Genomic DNA, 18323 nt, shown 5'->3' on the forward strand with positions numbered 1-18323 from the left:
CTATTAGAACTATATTAGAACTATATTAGAACTATATTAGAACTATTTTAGAACTCTATTAGAACTATATTAGAACTATTTTAGAACTCTATTAGAACTATATTAGAACTATATTAGAACTATATTAGAACTCTATTAGAACTATATTAGAACTATATTAGAACTATTTTAGAACTCTATTAGAACTATATTAGAACTATATTAGAACTATTTTAGAACTCTATTAGAACTATATTAGAACTATATTAGAACTATTTTAGAACTATATTAGAACTATTTTAGAACTATATTAGAACTATATTAGAACTATTTTAGAACTATATTAGAACTATTTTAGAACTATTTTAGAACTCTATTAGAACTGGTTTCTGTCGTTGTGGTTTCTGTCGTCATGTTGTCTTCCTCTTCCTCACCTTGTTGGCAAGGCGTGGGATCTTGAGCGTGACCACGAAGGAGAACTCAGAAGGAAAGTGGTCACAGTTGGTGAAGAGCTGCGAAGCGGGGAAGCTGAGGGCCTCCTGAGAGCCGGCTAGCTGCAGGCCCCGGGCCCCCCTGGACTGGACCATGTGCACTTCAGGCAGGGGGGGCTCCCCGCCAGGTGGTAAGACCCGTGACAGGAAGTCCAAAGGTAACAGATCTACAGGGAGGGAGGGAGGAGGGGGAGGGTGGTAGGGAGGAAGGAAAGATACAGGTTAGATATAGATTGTTATCTCTAAAGGGATACAGGTTAGATATAGATTGTATAAGTGTTGTATCAGCCCATAAAGAGATGGGATAGACAGGGGCAAATCAGAGAATCTACGAAGATAATCTACCAACACAAACACTCATGTCAGAGATAAGGAAGAGAGGCAAACTTTGGTTTTAAATAAGTGTGTTGAAGTGACCGCAATTATATAGCCCAGAGTATTGTTTATGTGGAGAGGAGCCAGGGTTCAAGTTTTGTTTTACCTCAGAGAGCCAAAGGAGGAATCATTAGAGAGAGAGAGAGAGAGAGAGAGAGAGAGAGAGAGCGAGAGAGAAAGAGAAAAAGATAGAAACAGAGAGAGAGAGTGTGTGAGAGAGAGAGACAGAGAGAGAGAAATAGAGAGAGAGAAATAGAGAGAGAGAGAAAGGGAAAGAGAGATAGAAACAGAGAGAGAGAGTGTGAGAGAGAGAGACACAGAGATAGAGTGTGAGAGAGAGAGACACAGAGAAAGAGAAATAGAGAGAGAAAGAGAGAGAAACAGAGAGAGAGAAATAGAGAGCGAGTGTGAGAGAGAGAAATAGAGAGAGGGAAACAGAGAGAGAAAAAGAGAGAGAGAAACAAAGAGAGAAATAGAGAGAGAGTGTGAGAGAGGGAAACAGAGAGAGAGAAATATAGAGAGAGAAACAAAGAGAGAGAGAGAGAGAGAGTGTGTGAGAGAGAGAGAAACAGAGGGAGAAATAGAGAGAGAGTGTGAGAGAGGGAAACAGAGAGAGAAACAAAGAGAGAAATAGAGAGAAACAAAAAGAGAAATAGAGAGAGAGAAACAAAGAGAGAAATAGAGAGAGAAAGAGAGTGAAAGAACACAATGGATCAGATTTCAAAGAGAAAGAACAGATATTTTTGAGAAGCCAGACAACCCTGTCAAAATAATAGGGCTCTTTTATCAGCTCAACAACCTCCCCATTCTGTCCTGAATACCTACACAGTATATATAACACTTAAAAAAGATCCACATTCTGCTTTCATCTGAGGCTCATACTTGTGCTCATGAATAAGTAATAAAGCATTGAGTGTTAATGTGTATTCTATGTAAAAGTATTGACAAAGACAGAGGACATCTGTGACAGACCTCACTGTGAGTTCTGCATCTCTACAGGAGTTCCTCCAAATAACATGTAATGTCTCATTCAGACTGTTAACCAGCTAGAGGAGTATCTATGATTACCAACTAGAGGAGTATCTATGATTACCAACTAGAGGAGTATCTATCAATACCAACTAGAGGAGTATGTATCATTACCAACTAGAGGAGTATCTATCATTACCAACTAGAGGAGTATCTATCATTACCAACTAGAGGAGTATCTATCAATACCAACTAGAGGAGTATGTATCAATACCAACTAGAGGAGTATCTATCATTACCAACTAGAGGAGTATCTATCATTACCAACTAGAGGAGTATTTTACTGTCTGTCTCATTACCAGCTAGAGGAGTATCTATCAATACCAACTAGAGGAGTATCTATCATTACCAACTAGAGGAGTATCTATCATTACCAACTAGAGGAGTATCTATCAATACCAACTAGAGGAGTATCTATCAATACCAACTAGAGGAGTATCTATCATTACCAACTAGAGGAGTATCTATCATTACCAGCTAGAGGAGTATCTATCATTACCAACTAGAGGAGTATCTATCAATACCAGCTAGAGGAGTATGTATCATTACCAACTAGAGGAGTATCTATCATTACCAACTAGAGGAGTATCTATCATTACCAACTAGAGGAGTATGTATCATTACCAACTAGAGGAGTATCTATCAATACCAACTAGAGGAGTATCTATCAATACCAACTAGAGGAGTATCTATCAATACCAACTAGAGGAGTATCTATCATTACCAACTAGAGGAGTATCTATCATTACCAACTAGAGGAGTATTTTACTGTCTGTCTCATTACCAGCTAGAGGAGTATCTATCAATACCAACTAGAGGAGTATCTATCATTACCAACTAGAGGAGTATCTATCAATACCAACTAGAGGAGTATTTTACTGTCTGTCTCATTACCAACTAGAGGAGTATCTATCAATACCAACTAGAGGAGTATCTATCATTACCAGCTAGAGGAGTATCTATCATTACCAACTAGAGGAGTATCTATCAATACCAACTAGAGGAGTATCTATCATTACCAACTAGAGGAGTATCTATCATTACCAGCTAGAGGAGTATCTATCATTACCAACTAGAGGAGTATCTATCAATACCAACTAGAGGAGTATCTATCAATACCAACTAGAGGAGTATGTATCATTACCAACTAGAGGAGTATCTATCATTACCAACTAGAGGAGTACGTATCAATACCAACTAGAGGAGTATTTTACTGTCTCATTACCAGCTAGAGGAGTATCTATCATTACCAGCTAGAGGAGTATCCATAAATACCAGCTAGAGGAGTATCTATCATTACCAGCTAGAGGAGTATGTATCATTAACAGCTAGAGGAGTATGTATCATTACCAGCTAGAGGAGTATCTATCAATACCAACTAGAGGAGTATCTATCATTACCAACTAGAGGAGTATGTATCATTAACAGCTAGAGGAGTATGTATCATTACCAGCTAGAGGAGTATGTATCATTACCAACTAGAGGAGTATCTATCATTACCAACTAGAGGAGTATGTATCATTACCAACTAGAGGAGTATGTATCATTACCAACTAGAGGAGTATTTTACTGTCTCATTACCAGCTAGAGGAGTATCTTACTGTCTCACCTCCAAAGCCTCTGCTGGAGAACAGAATGGCTCGGAGCTATGAATATCCCAGTGTGCGTGCAGTATGAGCGGTGGGAACTAAGTGGAGTGAGAATTCCCTCCCTGGCGAGGTATGATGTCAGCCTGCCACCTCTAAACGCCATGACCACAATGAACCCTCATCACATTTCAGCCAGTCTGCACCATAGAGATAAAACAACTATATATATCGCTCTCTGGTCTGCACAGCACAGTCTGCACAGCACAGTCTGACAGTACAGACACACTGACAGTGCAGACACACTGACAGCGCAGACACACTGACAGCGCAGACACACTGACAGCGCAGGACTGACAGCGCAGACACACTGACAGCGCAGACACACTGACAGCGCAGACACACTGACAGCGCAGACACACTGACAGCACAGACACACTGACAGCGCAGGACTGACAGCGCAGACACACTGACAGCGCAGACACACTGACAGCACAGACAGATCTCAGAAACGTTCGGCCTCCTGAGGGCTTTTCACGCACAACGGTGTCTTGTGTTTTCCCGAGAACGGTGCGACAAACCACAAACATCCAGGCAACGGCATTCCTGTGGGTGAAAACAGCTCGTTGATGAGAGGTCCAAGGAGAATAGCAACAATTGTGCAACTACAAACAGGCAAAATACCGGCGCAGTACAACAGTGGTGTGCAGAACGATATCTCGGGAACGCACAACTCAACAGTCCTCGTCACGGATGGGCTATTGCAGCAGACGACCACACCGGGGTTCCTAACAGCTAAAAACAAGACGAAGTGTCTTCAGTGGTCAACGCCATCACCAACACTGGACAACTGAGGAGTGGAAAAAACATTGCCTGGTCTGACGAATCCCGGTTCCTGTTGCATCATGCTGATGGCATAGTCAGGATTTGGCGTCACTAGAATGATGTCAGCTGGTTCGGCTTAACTGCCCCGTTGGAAACATGTCCTTTAAATCCTAGTGTACCGTTTCTATCATCCATTTCCTTGTTTATGTATAGGATTTTCAATTACTGTATGTCATGGCCCCATCCTGCCTGGTGTCAACAGTACAGGCTGGTTTTCCTGGCACAAGTTCGGTCCCTTGATACCAATTGAGGAACGTGTGAACTCCACACCTTGTAAAATCTATGCACCGAATAAACTTGCCATGGAGTGTATGTGTCTATGACACGAGCAAAGCATAGTGTACACATTTTAACAGAAAATGTTTAAACTAAAAGGTAAATCTTCAAATCGATATCATTGTTATTGTAAATTACCGGTGCCCAATGTCAAGGTAGCAACCAGAAGAAAGGACAGGGTGGTTACCGCGACGATAGATAGCAGTACCTGGCTAACAATCTAATCAGAGCCACGTGATCTCAGAGGAAGCTTTATGGGGGGAGATCATAGCCTGATTATATTGAGCATCCAACAACTATGCAGTACCCTGTTCACCATAACCCAGACACACTATAGGCTTGTCTATGCTGAGTTATCTTATAAACCCTAAAGCTGTGGTCTGTGGGCTACTGACTGAGGAAATCCTGGTGATAAGAAACGCTGCAGGGCTTTCTGTTTCCTGTCATGATCTTCATATAACTGGAGAATCTACCAGTAGCATTGTTACACCAGTAGCCAACTGTCATTAAATCAACTCTTATCTTAAGTGATACAGTTCTATCTCAACTTGCCTTTAAAGGTCATTTTATAATGCTAGCTGTACTGGAGTCTCTGTTTCTGAAGATCGAGAACACTCCTCGGATAAAAATAATCATTCACCTCTGTTATGACACAGGTATTATTCAGAGGTTTATTATCATTAGAGACCAGTGGGTAGAATCTAACAGAGGTTTATTATCATTAGAGACCAGCGGGTGGAATCTAACAGAGGTTTATTATCATTAGAGACCAGCGGGTAGAATCTAACAGAGGTTTATTATCATTAGAGACCAGTGGGTAGAATCTAACAGAGGTTTATTATCATTAGAGACCAGCAGGTAGAATCTAACAGTGGTTTATTATCATTAGAGACCAGCGGGTAGAATCTAACAGAGATTTATTATCATTAGAGACCAGCGGGTAGAATCTAACAGAGGTTTATTATCATTAGAGACCAGCGGGTAGAATCTAACAGAGGTTTATTATCATTAGAGACCAGCGGGTGGAATCTAACAGAGGTTAATTATCATTAGAGACCAGCGGGTGGAATCTAACAGAGGTTTATTATCATTAGAAACCAGCGGGTAGAATCTAACAGAGGTTTATTATCATTAGAGACCAGTGGGTAGAATCTAAAAGAGGTTTATTATCATTAGAGACCAGCAGGTAGAATCTAACTTAGGTTTATTATCATTAGAGACCAGCAGGTAGAATCTAACAGAGGTTTATTATCATTAGAGACCAGCGGGTAGAATCTAACAGAGATGTATTATCATTAGAGACCAGTGGGTAGAATCTAAAAGAGGTTTATTATCATTAGAGACCAGCAGGTAGAATCTAACTTAGGTTTATTATCATTAGAGACCAGCAGGTAGAATCTAACAGAGGTTTATTATCATTAGAGACCAGCGGGTAGAATCTAACAGAGATGTATTATCATTAGAGACCAGTGGGTAGAATCTAACAGAGGTTTATTATCATTAGAGACCAGTGGGTAGAATCTAACAGAGGTTTATTATCATTAGAGACCAGCGGGTGGAATCTAACAGAGATTTATTATCATTAGAGACCAGCGGGTAGAATCTAACAGAGGTTTATTATCATTAGAGACCAGCGGGTAGAATCTAACAGAGGTTTATTATCATAAGAGACCAGCAGGTAGAATCTAACAGAGGTTTATTATCATTAGAGACCAGCGGGTAGAATCTAACAGAGGTTTATTATCATTAGATACCAGCGGGTAGAATCTAACAGAGGTTTATTATCATTAGAGACCAGCGGGTAGAATCTAACAGAGGTTTATTATCATTAGAGACCAGCGGGTAGAATCTAACAGAGGTTTATTATCATTAGAGACCAGCGGGTAGAATCTAACAGAGGTTTACTCTCATTAGATCCCAGCGGGTAGAATCTAACAGAGGTTTATTATCATTAGAGACCAGCGGGTAGAATCTAACAGAGGTTTATTATCATTAGAGACCAGCGGGTAGAATCTAACAGAGGTTTATTATCATTAGAGACCAGCGGGTAGAATCTAACAGAGGTTTATTATCATTAGAGACCAGTGGGTAGAATCTAACAGAGGTTTATTATCATTAGAGACCAGCGGGTAGAATCTAACAGATATTTATTATCATTAGAGACCAGCGGGTAGAATCTAACAGAGGTTTATTATCATTAGAGACCAGAGGGTAGAATCTAACAGAGGTTTATTATCATTAGAGACCAGCAGGTAGAATCTAACAGAGGTTTATTATCATTAGAGACCAGCAGGTAGAATCTAACAGAGGTTTATTATCATTAGAGACCAGCGGGTAGAATCTAACAGAGATTTATTATCATTAGAGACCAGCGGGTAGAATCTAACAGAGGTTTATTATCATTAGAGACCAGTGGGTAGAATCTAACAGAGGTTTATTATCATTAGAGACCAGCGGGTAGAATCTAACAGAGGTTTACTATCATTAGAGACCAGCGGGTAGAATCTAACAGAGATTTATTATCATTAGAGACCAGTGGGTAGAATCTAACAGAGGTTTACTATCATTAGAGACTAGTGGGTAGAATCTAACAGAGGTTTATTATCATTAGAGACCAGCGGGTAGAATGTTAGACGCTTTACAGGAGAAGTGCACGTTATGACTTGTTGAAGCCCAATTTTAACCTCAGTCGTCTCTCAATTAGCAGCTACAGTACGTGAGCTTAGAGAAGACTGACATCGTGGCTTTACTCTTCTGACAGAATCGCTGTGCCTGAAACATTAAGCCACTCTTGTTATTTATAAGTGTGTTTGAAACAAAATGCACTAACTTCTATATTTTAGATATTTGCTGCATATAATGATCTCATAAATCTTCTTATTCAGCATATTATTCATACCTTTTAGTGAGTAAATGTGTAGTGATTATTCTGACGTACCTGTGCATGGTCTCCATCCTCCAGCTGCCTGTCCCCCACCTGTCCCAGAGCAGAGGAGAGACATACAGGCCAGCAGCAGCAGTACAGACATCAGGGCTCCTTCTCTCTCTCTCTCCCCATTCACAGGGGGCCTGGATGATCCTGATCCAAACTGACCCTCATGTCCCCCCCAGGTCCCTTAGTCCAGGACTTCCTTAGAGCAGCTTCCTATCACCCCCAGGTCCAAGTCTTCCTTAGGGCAGCTTCCTATCACCCCCAGGTCCAAGTCTTCCTTAGGGCAGCTTCCTATTACCCCCAGGTCCAAGTCTTCCTTAGGGCAGCTTCCTATCACCCCCAGGTCCAAGTCTTCCTTAGGGCAGCTTCCTATCACCCCCAGGTCCAAGTCTTCCTTAGGGCAGCTTCCTATCACCCCCAGGTCCAAGTCTTCCTTAGGGCAGCTTCCTATCACCCCCAGGTCCAAGTCTTCCTTAGGGCAGCTTCCTATCACCCCCAGGTTCAAGTCTTCCTTAGGGCAGCTTCCTATCACCGCCAGGTCCAAGTCTTCCTTAGGGCAGCTTCCTGTCACTCCCAGGTCACAGGTCCAAGGAAGTCTCTCTGGCTTACAGCAGCTTCCTCAGCCTCCTTGTCCTCAACAGTAGCAGCAGTCCACCCCAGCAGTACCAGAGAAGAAACCAAACTCCACGGAAGAAAGAAAGACCATATCCCCTCTGACAGGCGGTGTCCTGTTATAGAAGGTCACAGAGGTGGAACCAGCGCCCTCCCAATCAGCAAGCTCCTTCAGTTGTAGTACCAATGGTCCGGTCCATTCAGGTCCTCACATATACAGTACCAAGTTGATCCAGTTGAATTAGATTTTTATGTCATAAAAAAAAAAAAAACATAATCTAACAAAATGTCATTCCAAAATGAGAAAACTATTTTTCCAGGAAATAATAGCCATCCCTGAGACTACTGGGTAAAATATTCCAAGCATTTTAAATGTCTATAGTTAGTCAATAGTGACGGGGAAAAGGTGTCACAAAACAGTCCTCTCTGTTCTATCCTCTGTGTTCTATCCTCTCTGTTCTATCCTCTGTGCCCTGTCAGAGTGTATGACCGAGACAGACTTCACCTGGGAGTGCTGTGGAGAGGAGAGAGGTGTCCCTCTACAGACATTTAAATGAGAATACAGTCAGCTGCTGGGAGGAGGGGTTGCAGTTGGAGAGAGAGAGAGAGAGAGAGAGAGACAGGGAGAGAGAGAGACAGAGACAGAGACAGAGAGAGAGAGAGACAGAGAGAGAGAGAGAGAGAGAGAGACAGAGAGAGAGAGAGAGAGAGAGAGACAGAGAGAGAGAGAGAGAGAGAGAGAGACAGAGAGAGAGAGAGAGAGAGAGAGAGAGAGAGACAGAGAGAGAGAGAGAGACAGAGAGAGAGAGTTAGGGGGGAGGTTGAGTTTCAGAGGGAACCATCTCTCTCTCTCTCTCAGGTGTGCAGCTAAGTCGGGAGGAGAGGAATTCCCCAGCAGAGAAGGGGCTGTAAGGTGGCTGGAGGGGGCTGTGAGGGGGCTGGAGGGGGCTGTGAGGGGGCTGGAGGGGGCTGTAGGGGGCTGGAGGGGGCTGGAGGGGGCTGGAGGGGGCTGTGAGGGGGCTGTGAGGGGGCTGTGAGGGGGCTGTGAGGGGGCTGTGAGGGGGCTGGAGGGATGGGTTGAGTGGGGTTGTACTGTTTGTGAGTCCTCTCTAGGGGTCTGTCCTCACTGTGAACCCTCCACTCATCTGAAGGGACATCTTTTTAGACACACACACCACCTTGGGCACACACGCCAAAACACACACGCATACACACGCATGCATACACACACACACACACACACACCACCTCAGGCTCAACCCACTCTAACTCACCATAGTCTAAAGTGTTTCATAACTCATGTTGAAATACATTTGCTACTTAGATACTGTCCAAATATAGCTAGATATCCCTGCATGAATCTATCTGTGTATCTACCCGACTGCCAGTGGGCCAGAGAGATACGAGGAGCGATTCTCACATAGAGTTATCAGAGACAGTTTTAATCTGCATCAGGATAGTGGAACTTCTGATACTTTCATCTCTCTGATAATCTGACACCTGCCGGAAACCCACACGGTCACCTGTGTTACTGAACTGTCTCACTCACACACACAGACACACAGACACACACACACACACACACACACACAGACACACACACACACACACACACACACACAGACACACACACACACACACACACACACACACACACAAACACACACGATGCCACTCTTTTTACATTACAATGCAATAAGTTAAGTTAAGGTTTCAGCCTCTGACTCTGCTGTCAGTGTTACATTAGAATGCAATAAGTTTAGTTAAGGTTTCAGCCTCTGACTCTGCTGTCAGACACCGCTATTTTATGTGACCAGTCTATTCGTTTTTAGTTACAATTGAAAATGTGACAGCATGAAGACTAACCTTCAGAGTCAGGTTCGCTAATTGATCTGAGGCTGTCGTTTAGTCATTCAACCGTTCCATCATCGTTCAATCATCCCATGAAAAGGGTACCTAGGTTCCCCCACTATAACTACGTACATATCACAAACAAAGCTGCATTCAACCAGGTCATAATTAAAGCATTAAATGTATCACAGGCGGTATACAGAAGATTACCTCTTTATCTATAGTGGGCCGCCTTTAAAGAGCCGAACCTAGTGGACTGGTGAAGGGTGGAGTCCCGTCCTTCTGGCCAGATGAACAGTGAGATTTGGGTGGCAGGTAGCCTAGAGTGGTTAGAGCATTGGGCCAGTAACCGAAAGGTTGCTGGATCGAATCCTGAAGCTGACAAGGTAAAAATCTATCATTCTGCCCCTGAACAAGGCAATTAACCTCACTTCTATGCTTGCTTCGAGGCAAGCAACACTTAGGCATGCATGAGAGCATCAGCTGTTCCGGACGACTATGTGATCACGCTCTCCGTAGCCGACGTGAGTAAGACCTTTAAACAGGTCAACATTCACAAGGCTGCGGGGCCAGGCGGATAACCAGGACGTGTGCTCCGGGCATACGCAGACCAACTGGCAGGTGTCTTCACTGACATGTTCACCCTTTCCCTGACCTAGTCTATAATACCAACATGTTTTAAGCAGACCACCATAGTCCCTGTGCCCAAGAACACTAAGGTAACCTGCCTGAATGACTACCGAGCCGTAGCACTCATGTCTGTATCCATAAAATACTTTGAAAGGCTGGTCATGGCTCACATCAACACCATTATCCCAGAAGCCTTAGACCCACTCCAATTTGCATACCGCCCTAACAGATCCACAGATGATGCAATCTCTATTGCACTCCACACTGGCCTTTCCCACCTGGACAAAAGGAACACCTATGTGAGAATGCTATTCATTGACTACAGCTCAGCGTTCAACACCATAGTGCCCTCAAAGCTCATCACTATGCTAAGGATCCTGGGACTAAACACATCCCTTTGCAACTGGATCCTGGACTTCTTGACGGACCGCCCCCAGGTGGTAAGGGTAGGTAACAACACATCTGCCACGCTGATCCTCAACACTGGAGCCCCCCAGGGGTGCGTGCTCAGTCCCCTCCTGTACTCCCTGTTCACCCATGACTGCGTGGCCAGGAACAACTCCAACACCATCATTAAGTTTGCAGACGACACAACAGTGGTAGGCCTGATCACCGGCAACGGCGAGACAGCCTAAATGGAGGAGGTCAGAGACCTGGCCGTGTGGTGCCAGGATAACAGTCTCTCCCTCAACTTGATCAAGACTAAGGAGATTATTGTGGACTACAGGATAAAGAGGACCGAGCACGCCTCCATTCTCATCGACGGGGCTGCAGTGGAGCAGGTTGAGAGCTTCAAGGTCCTTGGTGTCCACATCAGCAACAAACTAACATGGTCCAAACACACCAAGACAGTCGTGAAGAGGGTACGACAAAGCCTATTCCCACGCAAGACACTACAGAGGGTAGTGCGTACGGTTCAGTACATCACTGGGGCTAAGCTGCCTGCCATCCAGGACCTCTACACCAGGCATTGTCAGAGGAAGGCCCTAAAAATTGTCAAAGACCCCAGCCACCCCAGTCATAGACTGTTTTCTCTACTACCGCATGGCAAGCTGTACCGGAGTGCCAAGTCTAGGACAAAAAGGCTTCTCAACAGATTGTTACCCTGTGGGTCAGAGGAGGAGACATTATCACACCATTAACAACTCTCTGGGTCAGAGGAGACATAATCACACCATTAACAACCCTCTGGGTCAGAGGAGGATACATAATCACACCATTAACAACTCTCTGGGTCAGAGGAGACAATCACACCATTAACAACCCTCTGGGTCAGAGGAGGAGACATAATCACACCATTAACAACCCTCTGGGTCAGAGGAGGAGACATAATCACACCATTAACAACCCTCTGGGTCAGAGGAGACATAATCACACCATTAACAACCCTCTGGGTCAGAGGAGACATAATCACACCATTAACAACCCTCTGGGTCAGAGGAGACATAATCACACCATTAACAACCCTCTGGGTCAGAGGAGACATAATCACACCATTAACAACCCTCTGGGTCAGAGGAGACATAATCACACCATTAACAACCCTCTGGGTAAGAGGAGACATAATCACACCATTAACAACCCTCTGGGTCAGAGGAGGAGACATAATCACACCATTAACAACCCTCTGGGTCAGAGGAGGAGACATAATCACACCATTAACAACCCTCTGGGTCAGAGGAGGAGACATAATCACACCATTAACAACCCTCTGGGTCAGAGGAGGAGACATAATCACACCATTAACAACCCTCTGGGTCAGAGGAGACATAATCACACCATTAACAACTCTCTGGGTCAGAGGAGACATTAACAACTCTCTGGGTCAGAGGAGACATTATCACACCATTAACAACCCTCTGGGTCAGAGGAGACATAATCACACCATTAACAACCCTCTGGGTCAGAGGAGGAGACATAATCACACCATTAACAACCCTCTGGGTCAGAGGAGACATAATCACACCATTAACAACCCTCTGGGTCAGAGGAGGAGACATAATCACACCATTAACAACCCTCTGGGTCAGAGGAGACATATTCACACCATTAACAACCCTCTGGGTCAGAGGAGACATAATCACACCATTAACAACCCTCTGGGTCAGAGGAGGAGACATAATCACACCATTAACAACCCTCTGTTTGGTTAACCCCTCGAGGTCTAAGTCCTTAGATCACGATATTTACTTAGCCAACATATGGAGTTGATTTAAGATGGTCATAAAATGTATATTTTAGTCATTGGATTTAAATGGATCATTTACCCCGTAGAAACACATTCAATAACACATTTGTACGTGGCAAAACAGTCAAACAATGAATCGTAAGGAAAACGGTTTTGTAGTGTCTGATAAGAAAACTCATGTAATTAATGGCCCTTTTCACCCCCTATGCACTTTGTGCCATTTTTATAGCTGGTACCGGGTTACCTTCAGATGACTCCATTGGTGTGCTGTAGAACAGAACAGACCCGTGAGTCTCCCTCTTCAATATGGGTGACGTAATACTTTGTAGCTTCAACGGTTTGGTCTGGGCAGTTGGTTTTGTGAGAAGACCTCTTGGAAATTAGGACTTGCGCGAGAGTTCAGATGACTGCTGTAAAAGCTTGTGGATGTCCTAGAGCCAAAATACACTGTCCTGTTTGTGAGAGTCTTATCTTTCGATGTTGGTAATTTATTAGTTTCTACCTCAAACAGTTCAAGTTTTATAGACAATTTCGTGATGATTTTATAGTCCGGATCCTCTCATGTGTAGAAAATACCACTTTCACAAACCACATGTTTTGGAACAGGTGCAAACTTTATATTGACGGAAAGAGGGGATTGAGTTGGAACCACAACAAGAAACGGTAAGTCTCTAGGACAGAAACGGTAAGTCTCTAGGACAGAAACGGTAAGTCTCTAGCACAGAAACGGTAAGTCTATAGTACAGAAACGGTAAGTCTCTAGGACAGACACGGTAAGTCTCTAGGACAGAAACGGTAAGTCTCTAGGACAGACACTGTCAGTCTCTAGGACAGACACGGTCAGTCTCTAGGACAGACACGGTAAGTCTCTAGGACAGAAACGGTAAGTCTCTAGCACAGAAACGGTAAGTCTCTAGGACAGACACGGTCAGTCTCTAGGACAGACACGGTCAGTCTCTAGGACAGACACGGTAAGTCTCTAGCACAGAAACGGTAAGTCTCTAGGACAGACACGGTAAGTCTCTAGGACAGACACGGTAAGTCTCTAGTATAAACTCAGGGGGAGCTATTCAATATTCAAAATGATGTCACCGTGTGACGCGATAATAATGTCCTGGGCATTAATAATAAACCAACATGAAGAAGGACTTCCCCAGGCCCCAGTCATATTGCCAAATAAAAGCAGAAATACATCTAAAATAAATGTTGTTTAGCCAAGCAAGGAAATAGAGTTGCAGCAGAGGTAGGAGGTAGTCAAAAGGAGTGCACTAAATAGGGAATAGGGTGCCACGGCCCATAGGGCTCTGGTCAAAAGGAGTGCACTAAATAGGGAATAGGGTGCCATTTTGAGGATGCACTTTAATGACGTTGCTGTTTCTAGTTATTCCAGTGAAAGATGTGATAGAGTTGTAATTACAGGATATGAATCTGAAAAGAGGACAGGAAGTGAGGAGACAGGTGAAAGATGTGGAAAGTCTCCAAACGTCTTTCTAAAGAGGGAAACAACAATAGATACAGACATGTGACAGAGCTGCATTCAGATATGTTTTCTAATACAGGGTGATTTGGGGTTAAATCTCTATCCCATGATGCCAGCATTAGAACTACTGTTAGTAGTTCTGTTAGTGTTTCAGTATCAGGAACACGAGGAAACATCCAGACATGTTAGGACAATAAACCATCAGCGTGCAAACACTAACTCCACTGCACCATAGTACACTAACTCCACTGCACCATAGTACACTAACTCCACTGCACCATAGTACACTAACTCCACTGCACCATAGTACACTAACTCCACTGCACCGTAGTACACTAACTCCACTGCCCCGTAGTACACTAACTCCACTGCACCGTAGTACACTAACTCCACTGCACCGTAGTACACTAACTCCACTGCACCGTAGTACACTAACTACACTGCACCGTAGTACACTAACTCCACTGCACCATAGTACACTAACTCCACTGCACCGTAGTACACTAACTCCACTGCACCGTAGTACACTAACTCCACTGCACCATAGTACACTAACTCCACTGCACCATAGTACACTAACTCCACTGCACCATAGTACACTAACTCCACTGCACCATAGTACACTAACTCCACTGCACCGTAGTACACTAACTCCACTGCACCATAGTACACTAACTCCACTGCACCATAGTACACTAACTCCACTGCACCATAGTACACTAACTCCACTGCACCGTAGTACACTAACTCCACTGCACCATAGTGCACTAACTCCACTGCACCGTAGTACACTAACTCCACTGCACCGTAGTACACTAACTCCACTGCACCATAGTACACTAACTCCACTGCACCATAGTACACTAACTCCACTGCACCATAGTACACTAACTCCACTGCACCATAGTACACTAACTCCACTGCACCATAGTACACTAACTACACTGCACCATAGTGCACTAACTCCACTGCACCATAGTACACTAACTCCACTGCACCGTAGTACACTAACTCCACTGCCCCGTAGTACACTAACTCCACTGCACCGTAGTACACTAACTCCACTGCACCGTAGTACACTAACTCCACTGCACCGTAGTACACTAACTACACTGCACCGTAGTACACTAACTCCACTGCACCATAGTACACTAACTCCACTGCACCGTAGTACACTAACTCCACTGCACCGTAGTACACTAACTCCACTGCACCATAGTACACTAACTCCACTGCACCATAGTACACTAACTCCACTGCACCATAGTACACTAACTCCACTGCACCATAGTACACTAACTCCACTGCACCGTAGTACACTAACTCCACTGCACCATAGTACACTAACTCCACTGCACCATAGTACACTAACTCCACTGCACCGTAGTACACTAACTCCACTGCACCATAGTACACTAACTCCACTGCACCATAGTACACTAACTCCACTGCACCATAGTACACTAACTACACTGCACCATAGTGCACTAACTCCACTGCACCATAGTACACTAACTCCACTGCACCGTAGTACACTAACTCCACTGCACCATAGAACACTAACTCCACTGCACCATAGTACACTAACTCCACTGCACCGTAGTACACTAACTCCACTGCACCATAGAACACTAACTCCACTGCACCATAGAACACTAACTTCACTGCACCATAGTACACTAACTTCGCTGCACCATAGTACACTAACTCCACTGCACCGTAGTACACTAACTCCACTGCAACGTAGTACACTAACTCCACTGCACCGTAGAACACTAACTCCACTGCACCGTAGTACACTAACTACACTGCACCGTAGTACACTAACTACACTGCAACGTAGAACACTAACTTCACTGCACCGTAGAACACTAACTACACTGCACCTACACTAACTTCACTGTGCCGTAGAACACTAACTTCACTGTGCCGTAGAACACTAACTTCACTGCACCGTAGAACACTAACTCCACTAAACCATAGTACACTAACTCCACTGCACCGTAGAACACTAACTCCACTGCACCATAGAACACTAACTCCACTGCACCATAGTACACGAACTCCACTGCACCATAGTACACTAACTCCACTGCACCATAGTACACTAACTTCACTGCACCGTAGTACACTAACTCAACTGCACCATAGTACACTAACTCCACTGCATCATACTAACTCCACTGCACCGTAGTACACTAACTCCACTGCACCGTAGTACACTAACTCCACTGCACCGTAGTACACTAACTCCACTGCACCGTAGTACACTAACTCCACTGCACCGTAGTACACTAACTCCACTGCACCGTAGTACACTAACTCAACTGCACCGTAGTACACTAACTCCAATGCACCGAACTAACGTCACTGCACCGTAGAACACTAACTACACTGCACCGCACTAACTTCACTGCACCGTAGAACACTAACTTCACTGCACCGTAGAACAATAACTACACTGCACCGCACTAACTTCACTGTACCGTAGAACACTAACTTCACTGCACCGTAGAACACTAACTTCACTGCACCATACTAACTCCACTGCACCGTAGAACACTAACTCCACTGCACCGTAGTACACTAACTCCACTGCACCATAGAACACTAACTCCACTGCACCGTAGTACACTAACTCCACTGCACCATAGAACACTGACTCCACTGCACCGTAGTACACTAACTCCACTGCACCATAGTACACTAACTCCACTGCACCATAGTACACTAACTCCACTGCACCGTAGAACACTAACTCCACTGCACCATAGTACACTAACTCCAATGCACCATAGAACACTAACTTCACTGCACCATAGTACACTAACTCCACTGCACCTTAGAACACTAACTCCACTGCACCGTAGTACACTAACTCCACTGCACCGTATTACACTGACTCCACTGCACCATAGAACACTAACTTCACTGCACCGTAGTAAACTAACTTCACTGCACCATAGTACACTAACTCCACTGCACCATAGAACACTAACTCCACTGCACCATAGTACACTAACTCCACTGCACCATAGTACACTAACTCCACTGCACCGTAGTACACTAACTCCACTGCACCATAGAACACTAACTTCACTGCACCATAGTACACTAACTCCACTGCACCATAGAACACTAACTCCACTGCACCATAGTACACTAACTCCACTGCACCGTAGTACACTAACTCCACTGCACCATAGAACACTAACTCCACTGCACCATAGAACACTAACTTCAATGCACCATAGTACACTAACTCCACTGCACCGTAGTACACTAACTCCACTGCACCATAGAACACTAACTCCACTGCACCATAGTACACTAACTCCACTGCACCATAGAACACTAACTCCACTGCACCATAGTACACTAACTCCACTGCACCGTAGTACACTAACTCCACTGCACCGTAGAACACTAACTCCACTGCACCATAGAACACTAACTTCACTGCACCATAGTACACTAACTTCGCTGCACCATAGTACACTAACTCCACTGCACCGTAGTACACTAACTCCACTGCAACGTAGTACACTAACTCCACTGCACCGTAGAACACTAACTCCACTGCACCGTAGTACACTAACTACACTGCACCGTAGTACACTAACTACACTGCAACGTAGAACACTAACTTCACTGCACCGTAGAACACTAGCTACACTGCACCTACACTAACTTCACTGTGCCGTAGAACACTAACTTCACTGCACCGTAGAACACTAACTTCACTAAACCAAAGTACAGTAACTCCACTGCACCGTAGAACACTAACTCCACTGCACCATAGAACACTAACTCCACTGCACCATAGAACACTAACTCCACTGCACCGTAGTACACTAACTCCACTGCACCATAGAACACTAACTTCACTGCACCGTAGTACACTAACTAAACTGCACCGTAGTACACTAACTTCACTGCACCGTAGAACACTAACTTCACTGCACCGTAGAACACTAACTTCACTGCACCATAGTACACCAACTACACT

General features: G+C 44.3%; 1 protein-coding gene across 1 annotated transcript in view; it reads right to left on the bottom strand.

Annotated features, from left to right (window-relative positions):
• Nucleotides 1-7845, bottom strand: part of LOC139380390 (thrombospondin-type laminin G domain and EAR repeats b) — a 37482-nt gene extending 29637 nt beyond the window's left edge. Inside the window, exons 1-2 of the mRNA XM_071123027.1 lie at nucleotides 7560-7845; nucleotides 414-637 (exon numbers count right to left, since the gene is read on the bottom strand). Of these exons, the coding sequence (XP_070979128.1) occupies nucleotides 414-637; nucleotides 7560-7650 (315 nt within the window). The 5' untranslated portion in view covers nucleotides 7651-7845. The remainder of the gene's footprint in view (nucleotides 1-413; nucleotides 638-7559) is intronic.
• Nucleotides 7846-18323: the final 10478 nt, after the last annotated feature.

The sequence above is a fragment of the Oncorhynchus clarkii genome, chromosome 22 (assembly GCF_045791955.1).
Source record: "Oncorhynchus clarkii lewisi isolate Uvic-CL-2024 chromosome 22, UVic_Ocla_1.0, whole genome shotgun sequence".
NCBI lineage: Eukaryota > Metazoa > Chordata > Actinopteri > Salmoniformes > Salmonidae > Oncorhynchus > Oncorhynchus clarkii.